Source organism: Solanum pennellii, chromosome 7 (assembly GCF_001406875.1).
Source record: "Solanum pennellii chromosome 7, SPENNV200".
NCBI lineage: Eukaryota > Viridiplantae > Streptophyta > Magnoliopsida > Solanales > Solanaceae > Solanum > Solanum pennellii.
This window is the reverse complement of record NC_028643.1, coordinates 67,444,166-67,457,603: the sequence shown is the minus strand read 5'-3', so window position 1 is coordinate 67,457,603 and position 13,438 is coordinate 67,444,166. Positions and strand designations below refer to the sequence as shown.

The window sequence follows — 13,438 nt, the reverse complement described above, 5'->3', positions numbered from 1 at the left end:
TTACCAAAAAAAAAAAAGAGTAGAATTTAGTTGAGAGCAAATATATGGAGAGTGAGTTCATGAGGAAGCTGGCGCTAACATATATAGATTGATAATCTTTAGAAAAGAGGGCTTTTTCATTATCGGATTAGGAATATGTCATTTTGGCTTAGTAGAAATCATAATTAAATAACAAAGTTAAGCTTGACATTTCGATATCATTAGCAATCACTAGGACCCTTAAATTTATCCATCTAGCGGTTAAAGAACCTAATGCACGACAAATTCACACTAACCCTGAAGCTATTCAATGGACTCCTCCCAAAATTAGCTTTAAAATTAACATAGATGGCTCCTTCAATAATACTAAGCGTAGGGGTACAAGATATGTTCTTCTTGATACTAATGGAAATTGAATAGCAGGAAGCAACTTCAAAATAAATACTTTCTCTGTCACAGGTGCAGAAATTCTATCCATGCCACATGGTCTTCAGTTAGCAAGAAGATTGAACATTCAAGAAATAGAGATTTGCACTGATTCAATAGAGATAATAATCATGCTGGAATTTGACAATGACACTTTTTCTAATATTCACCTTGAATGCAGGGAGTTGGTCCATCAATTGGGGAGCCAAAAATAAAACATGACTACAGAGAACAAAATAGAATAACTGATTTACTAGCGCGTGATGATCAGATGCTGATAGATAATAAGCTCTTTGAGGAATAAACAGTTTCCCCCACTAGAAGCAGACAAGGAAGGAACTTCAATTATTAGTAGGTGTATTAAGTCATTATTATGAAATTTACAAAGTACTATTCCTATGGACCAAAATTCCTACTTAGTTTTAGCAGTAATATAATGTAGTAGACTTTGATGTGTAGTGACTCATTTTATATAAATAAATAAGTTATCTTACTTAAAAAGAAAATAAATAAAAATTAAAAGAGAGTCTAACAATTTATTTAGACAGTTTTTATTATGTGTTGGGTGGTTAAAAATGTAGGAAAAGAAAATAAAAATCACGCGCTGCAGTGGCGTTGGTAAGAAGAAGAGGAAACCCTAAATCAGGAGAAACAAAAAGACTCCACTCGCCATTAGACATCGCGTGAATTCTCAGTTGCAGAATCGCAGATCGAGTGTGTGAATGTGCGTGCGTGAAACTAAGATACATACAGGTATAATCTCTAACCTCCACTCTCTTTTCTTCCAAATTCTTTTCTTCATCCTTCTTCCCCAAACCCCCAAAACCTTCACCCTTCTCCCCTCCCCCTCATCCTTCATAGAATCATCAACTGTTACTAATTGTATGATCATGGATTTTCTGTTTGATTCATTTGAATTATGATAATCAAATTGTTTGTTTTTGGAGCTATCATTTGTGTTGTGAAGCTGTGAAGGATGTAATTTTATTGTTTTTTATATTATATACAAGTAGATTTAGCCTCGATTTATGTTCATTGTGGACAAACAAGGATATTTTAGTTTTCATTAGTTGTAAGCCTGTATATTTTGGATTATTCTACTAATCAGAGTCATTTAAGTTTGTTGCACTCAACTAAAATAAGGAACAGAAAAAAACAAAAACAAAAAACAGATTATGAAGCTAGAGCCAGCATTTGAGTAAATATAGAGAAGAGGAGGTGCGCAGAGGCGCCAGTGAGGAGGTGTGAAAGATTGTGGGTTTTTAGGAGAGGTAGAGGTAGGACGAAAGAAGTATTGGAGAGAGGTGATTAGCCAGGAGATGACGTAGATCCAACTTTCCGAGGACATGATCTTAGATAGGGTAGGAAGTTATAGATGTTGTGGATTAGGGTAGAAAGTTAGCAGTTGTTTGAGCTTTGTCGTATTTCCCGTTAGGATAGATTGGTGCATTGTATCTGTTGCCTGATTTTTATTTTTTTTACCGGTAGTAGTAGGTAGCATTTGTCTCATAGTTGGCTTATCTTACCACTGTTGTTAGTCCTTGCTATTTACTGCACTTCAGTTATCACATTAGTTGGTTATGGTTGTTGCCCCTCTTTGGTATGTTATGTTATGTTTTTCTTATTATTTCTTATATCCTTTTTACTTCTGTATACTCAAGCTGAGGGTCTTTCGGAAATAGGCGTACTACCTCTTTGAGGTAGTGGTACGGTTTGCGTACACTCTACCCTCCCCAAACCTCACCTTTGAGACTATTATGGGTTGTTGCTATTCCCCGTTGGAACTTGATGAAGTAGTTGGCAAATTAAAACAGTTCCTTTGTTGTACACCAAATTAATGCTTCAGATTCTGTTAACATAAGTACTCAGATGAGAATTACCACTATGGGATAAATGCGTGAGGATTTGGTTATATTTATTTGGGAGACCTTTCTCTTCTTCTGTTGCATAGAAGTTCCCTTATTAGCTTTAGCACCATATCACTTTGATTCATATGTGCAAATTCGGCCTTCCAATACCCAAAGACTAATTGGAATGAAAAATTCTTGAATTTTAATTGAGCTCTGGTATTATACTTTGACCTTTTAGTTTATTTGGTTAAGAAAATTTCTGCAAGACGCAATGTAACAAGAATTTTGTTGAATATGTACCATGGTATTAATGATCGCATTACTGCTATACTGATTTGTTTATACATCTGTTTATCCATTTTCTTTTGTTTTTGGTGGCAAAAAATTGTGAATTTTGGGTTGAGATCAATTCAAGGTTGTGCTTTCCCTTTGTTCATTCAAATTAATGGTCATATGACTAGCTCCACGTGTATGGTCAAGAGGTTAATGAAGCTAGAAAGGACCACGGGAGACTGGCGCTCAAGTGCTTTTTTACTTTGAATGACCTCTCCATTTCATTTTACGTGACCCACTTTCCTTATAAATCTATTTAAAAAATAATGTTTGTAAATAATTTAACTTTGAACTTTCCATTTGTCGTTAATGACATGTTTTTATTATTTCCAGACATTTTTAAGACCACAAATTTTAAAAGTTTCCCTTTCTTTCTTAAAATCTGTATTGAGTCAAACACCGACATAAAATGAAATGGTGGGAGGGGGAGTATTTATAGTCAGTCAAGTGCTGTATAGAGGTCTGCATGAGAGGGGAGGGGGGAGGGCTAATTCCCCCATCGGTCATCACAGAGATGGGGAAGAACTTATTTTATAAAATCTGCAGGTTGAATGTGGTTAGATTTCAAGTAAGCACTTCTGATATATAGACTGGAAGCTGCAATTTCAGTCGCTCTCACCTGCAGCTGGAGTATTCCATTATATACCCTTGTATTTCTGTCTAAACTTGGAGGAGGCATTTTACATTCAACTGATTCAAATCCCTGATGGATCGGAGGTGGTCAGGGTTCTTCATCTTCAGGTAGACAGAGCTTGATGCAGATCCTTTGTTATGGATCTTCATTTTTACCTCTAAAAATGCGATAGAATCACTTTCTATATCTGCTGTCTGATAATTCTGGGCAGATATGTCTTCTCGTGAAGTACCTGTAGGACATGATGGAACCTGATATATGGAAAGCTAGTTGAAGATCATCATAATGTATGAGCTGTTGTCACTTGTCTGCATGATAAATTGATGATCTTGAACTCAAAGTTTTCTGATATTTAGGCCACTTAGTAAAACCCAAAAGTTTTTATGGAATCATGAGTTAGCCGTTGACAATTCGTGGACTGTGGTTAGACTTAGAAGAGTGAAGGAATGCAGGAAGAGATATTTTGGGCTGCTTCTTGTATTTTCTGTGCTTATTGAATACAAATTAATTCTCTGTTTCCATAGCTCCCTTACTGGACAAGTTCTCTAATTTTTCTTGACGTTCAGGTATCGGTAAAAGAGAAATCTATAGGCTTTCAATTGTTCAGCAGCATGGATATAGATCTTCGTCTGCCTTCTCAAGACCATGATAAGGAAGAAGAAGAAGAGGAACAAAATGGAATTATAAATATGCTCGACAATGAAGAAAAAATACATGGTGATGACGGAATGCATGGGATGTTGGTTATTGAAGAGAAGATGCATGCAGAAGATAGAGGGGATATGAACACTCCCGTAGGAACTATGATAGACTTTAAGGAGGATGTGAACCTTGAACCGCTGGCTGGCATGGAATTTGAGTCACATGGTGAGGCTTATGCCTTTTATCAAGAGTATGCTCGGTCGATGGGATTCAATACAGCCATACAAAACAGCCGTCGCTCAAAGACGTCAAGGGAATTCATTGATGCAAAATTCGCATGTTCTAGATATGGAACTAAACGGGAATATGAGAAGTCTGCAAATCGGCCACGTAGTAGGCAAGGAAACAAACAGGATCCAGAAAATGCTACTGGTCGGCGAGCATGTGCAAAGACAGATTGCAAAGCAAGTATGCACGTGAAAAGAAGGCCCGATGGGAAATGGATAATTCATAGATTCGAGAAAGAACATAATCATGAACTTCTACCTGCCCAAGCTGTCAGTGAACAAACAAGAAGGATGTATGCTGCAATGGCAAGACAATTTGCTGAATACAAAAATGTTGTTGGTCTGAAAAGTGACACAAAAGTTCTATTTGACAAAGGTCGAAATTCAGCAATGGAAGGGGGAGACATAAGTGTTCTATTAGAGTTCTTTATTCAGATGCAAAATCTTAATTCCAACTTCTTTTATGCTGTTGATGTGGGTGAAGATCAACGTGTAAAGAACTTGTTCTGGGTTGATGCCAAAGCCAGGCATGATTATGTGAATTTCAGCGATGTTGTCTCTTTTGATACTACCTATGTCAGAAACAAATATAAGATGCCCCTGGCTCTTTTTGTTGGGGTCAATCAGCATTTTCAGTTCATGCTACTTGGATGTGCTTTGGTCTCTGATGAGAGTGCGTCAACATTTTCTTGGGTAATGCGGACATGGTTGAAGGCAATGGGCGGTCAAGCTCCGAAGACAGTGATCACCGATCATGACCTGGTATTGAAGTCAGTCATTTCAGAGGCTTTGCCGCTATCCCTCCATTATTTCTGTTTGTGGCATATCCTGGGAAAGGTGTCTGATACACTGAATCATGTCATCAAACAGAATGAAAAGTTTATGCCTAAGTTCGAGAAATGTCTTAACAGGTCATGGACAGATGAGGAGTTTGAAAAGAGGTGGAGAAAACTAGTTGATAAATTTGATATCAGAGAAGTTGAATTGGTTCATTCACTGTATGAAGATCGGGTGAAATGGGCCCCTACATTTATAAGGGATGTGGTTTTAGCGGGAATGTCAACGGTTCAACGATCAGAGAGTGTAAACTCTTTCTTTGACAAATATGTACATAAGAAAACTACCGTCCAGGAGTTTGTAAAGCAATATGAATCAATATTACAAGATAGGTACGAGGAGGAGGCAAAGGCAGATTCTGATACATGGAACAAACAACCTGCTTTGAGATCCCCATCACCATTTGAGAAGCACTTGGCGGGGCTTTATACACATGCTGTATTTAAGAAATTCCAGTCTGAGGTTGTGGGTGCAACTGCTTGTGGTCCTAAAAGAGAGAAGCAAGATGAGATAGTCTTAACATATAGAGTTCAAGATTTTGAGAAGACTCAAGAGTTCATTGTTACATTGGATGAAATGAAGTCAGAAATATCTTGTATATGTCATTTGTTTGAATATAAAGGCTACCTTTGTAGACATGCATTGATAGTTCTCCAAATATGTGCTGTTTCCTCTATCCCACCACAATATATTTTGAAGCGATGGACAAAAGATGCGAAGAGCAAGTACTCTATGACGGATGGATCTGAAGATGTGCAGTCAAGGTTCCAGAGATATAATGAGCTATGTCATCGGGCTATGAAATTGAGTGAAGAAGGGTCGTTATCTCAAGAGAGCTATAGTTTTGCTCTTCGTGCACTTGATGACGCTTTTGGGAGTTGTGTAACTTTTAATAACTCAAACAAGAACATGTTAGAAGCTGGCACATCATCAGCCTCTGGTCTGCTCTGTATTGAAGATGATAACCAAAGTAGGAGTATGAGCAAGACAAACAAGAAGAAAAATAACTTCACTAAGAAACGGAAGGTATGTTTTGAACAGCAATCATGGGACTGCTTCTTTTGTGTTCTATGTTATCTCATGAACATCTCCTGGTTGCAGGTGAACTCGGAGCCAGATGTTATGGCTGTTGGGGCAGCAGACAGCTTGCAACAAATGGTTTGCTCTGATACCTTAGAAACTTTTATTTATTGCCGTTTGATTTACATTGCTCTGTTCTTACTGTCAAAATTAAAATGAAGAGGTTTTTCTTATTCGTGAAAGTGGGAGTAGGTTGTTTTGAATGCTATATGTGTATGTATGGCTGTTCTTGAAGCTTAACTTTTTAGTTTTATTGGGTCACTTCCAGTTTCTTATTTACTTCCTTTCCATCATTTCTGTAGGACAAATTGAACTCCAGGCCTGTGACACTTGATGGTTACTTTGGCCCGCAACAAAGTGTTCAAGGAATGGTACGATCTGCAAGTATCTTGACTTTTTTCCTATACTTAAAATCTATATTGGTGTTTTAAGTTTTTGGTCATTTGCAGGTACAGTTAAACTTGATGGCACCAACTCGTGATAACTACTATGCAAACCAACAGACTATTCAGGGCCTTGTATGTAATAGCAGTTCATAGTTTTAAGGCTGAAAAAATTGATATGGACTATTAAAATAACAGTTGTGTTTTCTCTTGCGTTGGGAATGTAGGGACAGTTGAACTCTATAGCTCCTACACATGATGGCTATTATGGTGCTCAGCCGACAATGCATGGGCTGGTATGTGGTCTCTTAGTGTTAGAAGTTTTTGAGGCAAATCAACCAAAAATTGTTACAATTTCATCTTTATTGTTGCAGGGCCAAATGGACTTTTTCCGCTCTCCAAGTTTCTCATATGGCATTCGGGTTAGTATGCTACATACTACGTCAATGGATTTATTATTTTTTTGGGGTCAACTCATTATGGGGATGTGTGCATTGTGAAAATTATTGCTGCATTCAAATTATTTTCTACATTTCATTATGTAGTTTATATTGATGATTCGTTCCATCCCCATCTTGCTATACTAACTTAATCTGGCATGGGGGCATAAGGGTAAATATTAGATAATCTAGTACTTTAGAAATAGAGATTGATCCGTCAGTGAAGATGAAATGTTTTTATGAGTTTGGGATTTTACAAAGATAAAAAAGAAGTGGACTATATGATTACTTCTGGAAATAGTAAAGTTTTCGAATGCAATACTAGCCTATTAAGTGAAGGCATGGAATGATTCTGTCTTTACCAAATTAGTCAAAATTTTGGGAAGGATTAAAACAAGTGTGTCAGTATTTACAAAAACGGAGAAAAAGGAATAGAGTTGGACAATTTTTTTGCTTTTTTTGGTGGGGATTGTGAACATATATTTGTGGTTACTCTTCTCTATAGTTGAGTTCTACTAAAAAGTTGGTTTAGTGATAAGAGTGCTATAAGATTTTTAAATTAGGCATATTTCATGAGTTTGGAGGTTTCAGATAAAAGCCTAATATTTAAGTGGAGAAGGTTTGATGGTCAGGTCGATTATCAATAGTGTTTCCAACTGTGCACCAGATGGCCCTTGGAATTTTTTTGGTTATCGAAGAAACGAATGAGTTAGTTAAAAAATATCTATTGTGGTAGCAATTTCTCATCGGCCCAGTATTATCAAAGGCGCACTGTAAGTGCGCTTAAGCCCTAAAATGAGGCTCAAAAGTGTTGAGCGCTTCACGTCGCTTTATGTGTGCCTCAGTGTCGTCATCAAGGTTCTAAGACAAACTTTTCTAGCCTCTTGTGAAGAAGTGATACTAAACAATTGATATTTCACTTTTTCATAATTTTTAATCAATTTTTTTTGGTCATATATATGTCATTCATATTTATAATTATTAGTCTTGGACTAAACATATACAATAGTATTTTTTCCTCCGTTTGAACGTTTATTCATTAAATCCCATGCTTTATTTGCATTTTTCGGTTAAACCCCCACGGACCTTAGAGCTTTTCTGCACTTTTCGCATTTTATAACACTGCATCGGACTAGTCATTATTAACATTGATACAACACTCAGCCCGACTACCCTTCTTGGTAGATGCTAAGTTCGGCCTCACAAAGTGTAGCTTGACTCAACCAAGATCAACACCTAGAAAAAATATAAGTGTGATGGGAAGCGTTAGCAACATGGTTGTGGAGTTTAATCAGGCCAAACAACTCTTAGGATAAAGGCAAGGCCATAGTTGTAATTGACTAAGGGCAATGACAAGAGTCCAACTTGGGGTGACAGTAAAAGACTATCCCATGATGATTGCAAGACTAAGGGTGATGGTGCAAAGTTGAACAATCAGAGAGCTTCACAATGAGAAAAAGGTTTTAGCTGCACAAGAGAGCACATCTGTTCAAAAGTTGTTCAAACTTGGGGCAGCTTGAGTTGATGCGATGGTGAAGCATGCAAAGCAAAAATGTATGTGGCAAGCAAGGGTGGAGCGATGCACTTGGAAGCTGGGACAACTACTTGTAGCGATGGGGATGCTTAAGAAGAAGCATGCAAAGCAAGTAAAACAAGTGTCATGTAAAGATGATATATTGCGTCTGAGGAGGATATAACGACTTGGAGAAATGAGACTTTTGGAGCCAAACAAGTAAGATGAATACAGTGAGGACCCTTGTCCATGGAGGTCATAGACAATAGAGGTACTTGTTCTTGAGACGACAAAATATTAGATGGGGGAGTTTCATGCCTGCATTAACAGTCAAATATCACACATGCCATGAAATGACAAATAGTATGGCTAAGCGACGTAAAATCACCAAGGAATATCATGCACAAAGTAAGGGAGCCACATGAAGTACGTCACGTGAAGACAGTATGATGAAGCACATAGAAGAAGCATGGTGCACAAGCAAGCTCACAACATCAACATGGCATAGTGTTAGACAAGGTCAAGGATATACGTGAGGCAAGATGTCCACCGGTAATGCAACGGCTCGGGTGAGGGGGCATGACTTGCAAGGATGGCAAGACCCATTTCAAGGTCGACATTTGAGCATGATGAGACATGCACATTTTTGCCTAGCACTTAAGCTCGAGGATCTTGGTATGTTAAAAGGTCTTGAGTATCATGAGATCACATGGATGCAAGTGGAGGAATGGCTGAAGAAGTTCCGAGAATGCTAGAGACAATAGGAGCTCAAAGGAGTTCTTGAAAGATTCTAGCACATGCAAGAGAATTCTAGTGAGGGATGGAGTTTCCTGGAGACGAGATATAACTAATGCATCATGGTGACTCAGAGAGGCCCAGGAGAAAGTTTGAGTCGGCTAAGAGGGCTGGAGGACAAAATACAACACAAGGGAGGCTTGCAGAACATTCTAGAAGCACCTAGGGAGATGTAGTTTTGAGCGTTAGGGGCTGCCCAAGTGGGTACCGACTTAGGGAGTTTTCCCCGCCGACTTGAGACTTCTTTAATTCTCCTAGGAAGAGGATAGATAGGAGGAGACTCCTCATAATAGCCACGAGCAGCCAGCAACACAAACCAAAGCAACTACACACCAAAACCTCCATTCTAGTGTCCTGGTCTTCCATTCTTGTGTGTGGTTTTTCTTGTAAACCTTGTAAGTGCGTATGTAATTGCGTAATAAATAAAAGGGATATCTTCCTCAGTTCTCAAGGTTCTCACTTGTCTTGCCTTTGTGTCCTAAGTGTTGTTTGGCCTTAGTCAAGTACCAGAACCACTGAACTTCACTTCCCACAATCCCGCTGGACTTGACCCATTGTCTAAGCATTGAGCTTGCTTGAGTCAAGCTACCTTTCATGAGGCTGAGCTTAGCCTCTAATAAGGAGGCTAGTTTAGTTATAGTGCCACATGGATGCCAATAAGAGACTAGGTTGGTGACAAATCCTTTTACAAGTTCAGAGATGGTAGCTTGCAAATTTGTTGCATTTTCCAAGTTAATATGGGTACATGGTCTTAGTCTTGGTCTTGTTAGAAAAGGTTCATGAAGTTAGTATGTTAGCTTGTCTTAGGTTATCAACTAGGTTTTAATGGTGGAAAACGTTCTTGAAGTTGATCTGGTATTATGATATTGAACCTCTTTTTGAGAAACGTCTACGAAGTTCTCTGGTCATCATAGTTTGAACACTTTGCAGGATGTTGACCATGTATTTAGGCTATTCTTTATTAAGACTTTGATTCGTTCTATATCATCAAAGTGTAATTTAGCCATAAGATCATGCAGATTAATGAAACAAAATTGATGGACATACAATGTCAGTGTTCTAACATAAAGGAAAGCCAGCGGACAGATAAAGACGGTCTATGACGCTCCATACTTTATCAAAATTGATGGACAAATGATTCAACATCATCGTAATAACATCAAGAAAGAACAGGGTACAAAAAGAAGGCTATAATCCTTCACTGCAACACTAGTGTAAAGAACTGTGAACAGAAAGTAACCAGGATCTGTTGGAGACATGGATTTTCACAAATTTAATAATCTCAGTTGTTGTCTATGATGGAGGGTTGATTTCAATATGGAGAGTTGGAGACCACAACTAAGATTCTTGAATATATGATTTAGAGGTCATAAAAAGTGGTTTCTATTGCAGTTTTTTTGTTAAATTTGTATGAGCCATTTTTCTTTTATTTTATTTTTATCAAAAGGGGTTTATGAGCCATTTTTGATAAATAAGAAGTGTTCCCAAATCGTTGTTGTTAATGATGCCTGTAGTTTTGACAACAATTGCTTGATATAGGTTAAACCATGGAGCTTCATAAACTTTAGGCCCAGAAACACGATGCAGAGTTTATAGATTGAGGTGCTTCCTTAGTATGTGTCGCAGGAGAAGAGCAAGGTTACATCTAACCATCTAAAAGGATAAGGGAGCCTATTCCGTGTTAATCTGACTAGGGAGTCAGGTTATGGAATTCAGTTCTTTGCTTTGGAACACATGCATGTGCTGCTTTTGAAGTGTTTTTGTTAATACTATGTTATGCAGAAAGCCGGAAACTGGGAAATCTGACAAGCCAAAACGTTACTAAATTTTGCATATACTAACTTGCTTTCTTTCCTTGCTCATTTTTGGGGGGAAGCCTAGGTGAATGTTAAAGTAATAAAAATGGCGAACTGCAGTTGCTGTACAGCATATTATGTAGTAAACATGCAAAATAAGCAATGGTAGTTCATATTGCTAAAAATAGTATAGCAATGTTGCAAGCAGGAACTCCAGTTCCACATGGGAAAACTAGTCTAGCTAAGTGCAGTACCACTAAATTCTGCTGGACTCATATGGCTTTCCTTAATGTTGACAGGATGAACCCACTGTAAGATCTTCTCAATTGCACGACGAAGCATCTAGACATCCTTGAGGATCACCTTTGTCATTAAATAGGTACATGTTTTTCCTTTGCTAGTTGATATTACAGATGTGTTAAAGTTGAACCTATTGAATAATGAGGTTCTTCTGTTACCAGGAAAGAGGGGTTGCACATTTCAACTTCCATTACAGGCTGTTTATGGAAGTACAACCAACAGGAAGAATGTTGTAGTATTTGTTTGTAAAATAAAAGGGGATCTTCAATGTAGGCAGTGCTTTTATTATTTGTACCTTTGTTCTTTGATAAACAAACTCTTTAGGTTAATCTCACCCTGTAAAGGCTGTTGTGGGATGTATTGGTTACAGCAAGTAAAGATGATTGGTGTGAAGATATATGTACACTTTTCTTCAAGTGAAAGCGAATGAGTTGTAAATGTAGGCAGTGCCTTTTTTTTCTTCCCATTTGTTGATAAATAAGTGTTTCTATCTCTTTTCTTTGCATTTTGGTATTTAGAGAGGGTAAGTATAGACAGCTCTCAGTTAATTTCATCTGTAAATGCTGTTTTATTAATTGCTGGGTGAAAGAGATTATTGAGGTGAAGACAAATAGGGCTCTTGGAGTCCAGCTATGGGGGCAGTTGTTGAGTAAAAATTGGACAGAAGCTGGATGAAGTAAAATTATTACTGCTCTGAAGCATGTTTTATTCCAACCCAATGGTGATATATGCATTTTTTTTTTGTAATATGTTACTTTTTCTTCTTTTTGGTGTCTTGTTGTAACAAAATAAGTTACCCTTTTCATAGTGAGTGCGTTTCAGTGGAAAGAAAAATGTATTTTAAGTAGACTTATTATATGAAAAATATTTTTCAAAACTCTCTTTCAACCTGATTAGTCACCTATTCAATTCTTAATCTGGATTTGGGTTAGGGTCAAGACTTCGGTCAGTGTCGAGGTTTTGAGTTGAGTCTTGAGTCGGGATTAAAAGTCAGGGTTAAAATTTGGTGGTGGTGTTTTGGGGTCAGGTTTGGAAGTATGGTTGAAGCTGGATTCAAATTGTAGGTCTCGGTCAAGAGTTTCGTGTTTGGTCAATGTCTTAAAGTCTAGTCTTGTGATGGATCTTCTTCCACACCCCATCTTCGAAGGAGTCGTAGAGCAATATCTTTAATGGCTGTTGCACAACCTTCTATTGAAGTTACTTCTGCGGACTGCGACAGCGTTGAGTTTGGTTCGGTGTCATAGTATTTGTCCAAAGTATATCTAAATGATATTGGGATAATACTTTCTATTTACTAACCAAATATCAGAACAAGTTAGAAAGCCACTAACTTTTTAAGAAAATATTTTCTAAAAATTATATTTTCACTGAAAAATATTTTCTTTCGTATCAAACAAAAGAAACATATATGAAGTTGTTTATCTCTTAATTTTTGCTCCGTTCAGTAAAACATATATTCTTTCGTACCAAACAAAAGAAAAACATATAAAGTTATTCATCTCTTAGATTTTGCCAAATAATGGGAAGTAAAAGAAAAATGTTAAATGCGACTGGAATGTATAAATAACTAGGGAATTTGGCCGCGCTTCGCGCCGTTTTTGAAATAAATATTAAAGAAATACTTTTTTTATTATATGTTCTCAGTATGCCCAAACATAATATTATCACTATATTTTTTAATTATATATTAATTATGAAGATCATTTGAGATGACAATTGAAATGAAGCTTAATAAATTTAACATCTATAATCTATTACAACGGTGTACCTTTTTTCTTGAGTATCTAAAAGTTATGTTGTGAAGTAACTGAAAATACTAATGAAACACGTCTACAGGTCTTATTATTCTATCATATTGATATGATAAAACTTCTTTAAATATTTCATTTTTCAATCGTTCTTGTTCTTTTTTCAAATATACAATTTAGATTTATATGATTTTTGCATAATCACATCAATCGATATTTTAGATTTTTTAGTTGCAATTATATCAAAAGATAAATGTTATGTTGCACTCGTTAAATACGACTTTTTAGAAAGTAATTAAAACGTTACGCTACTGATTATTAAGTCTCGATATGTTCAACTTCGAATGAGAACATGATTTTTGTATTAACTCGCTTACTATATATATATATATATA

At 36.9% G+C, this 13,438-nt stretch overlaps 1 protein-coding gene across 3 annotated transcripts; it reads left to right on the top strand.

Annotated features, from left to right (window-relative positions):
* The first annotated feature begins 981 nt into the window (after nucleotides 1-981).
* On the top strand, nucleotides 982-11,785 carry LOC107025818 (protein FAR-RED ELONGATED HYPOCOTYL 3-like). Of its 3 annotated transcripts, XM_015226579.2 has the most exons (10): nucleotides 982-1,158; nucleotides 3,135-3,329; nucleotides 3,789-6,014; nucleotides 6,090-6,146; nucleotides 6,371-6,439; nucleotides 6,518-6,586; nucleotides 6,679-6,747; nucleotides 6,826-6,873; nucleotides 11,295-11,374; nucleotides 11,457-11,785. In XM_015226579.2, exons 3-9 carry the CDS (start codon nucleotides 3,834-3,836, stop codon nucleotides 11,349-11,351), a joined length of 2,550 nt encoding a protein of 849 aa, XP_015082065.1. In that variant the 5' UTR covers nucleotides 982-1,158; nucleotides 3,135-3,329; nucleotides 3,789-3,833; the 3' UTR covers nucleotides 11,352-11,374; nucleotides 11,457-11,785. The 3 variants fall into 3 exon arrangements, with proteins under 3 accessions (XP_015082065.1, XP_027774362.1, XP_015082064.1); XM_027918561.1 differs by lacking the exon at nucleotides 3,135-3,329; XM_015226578.2 differs by lacking the exon at nucleotides 982-1,158 and having other exon boundaries at nucleotides 1,180-3,329.
* Nucleotides 11,786-13,438: the final 1,653 nt, after the last annotated feature.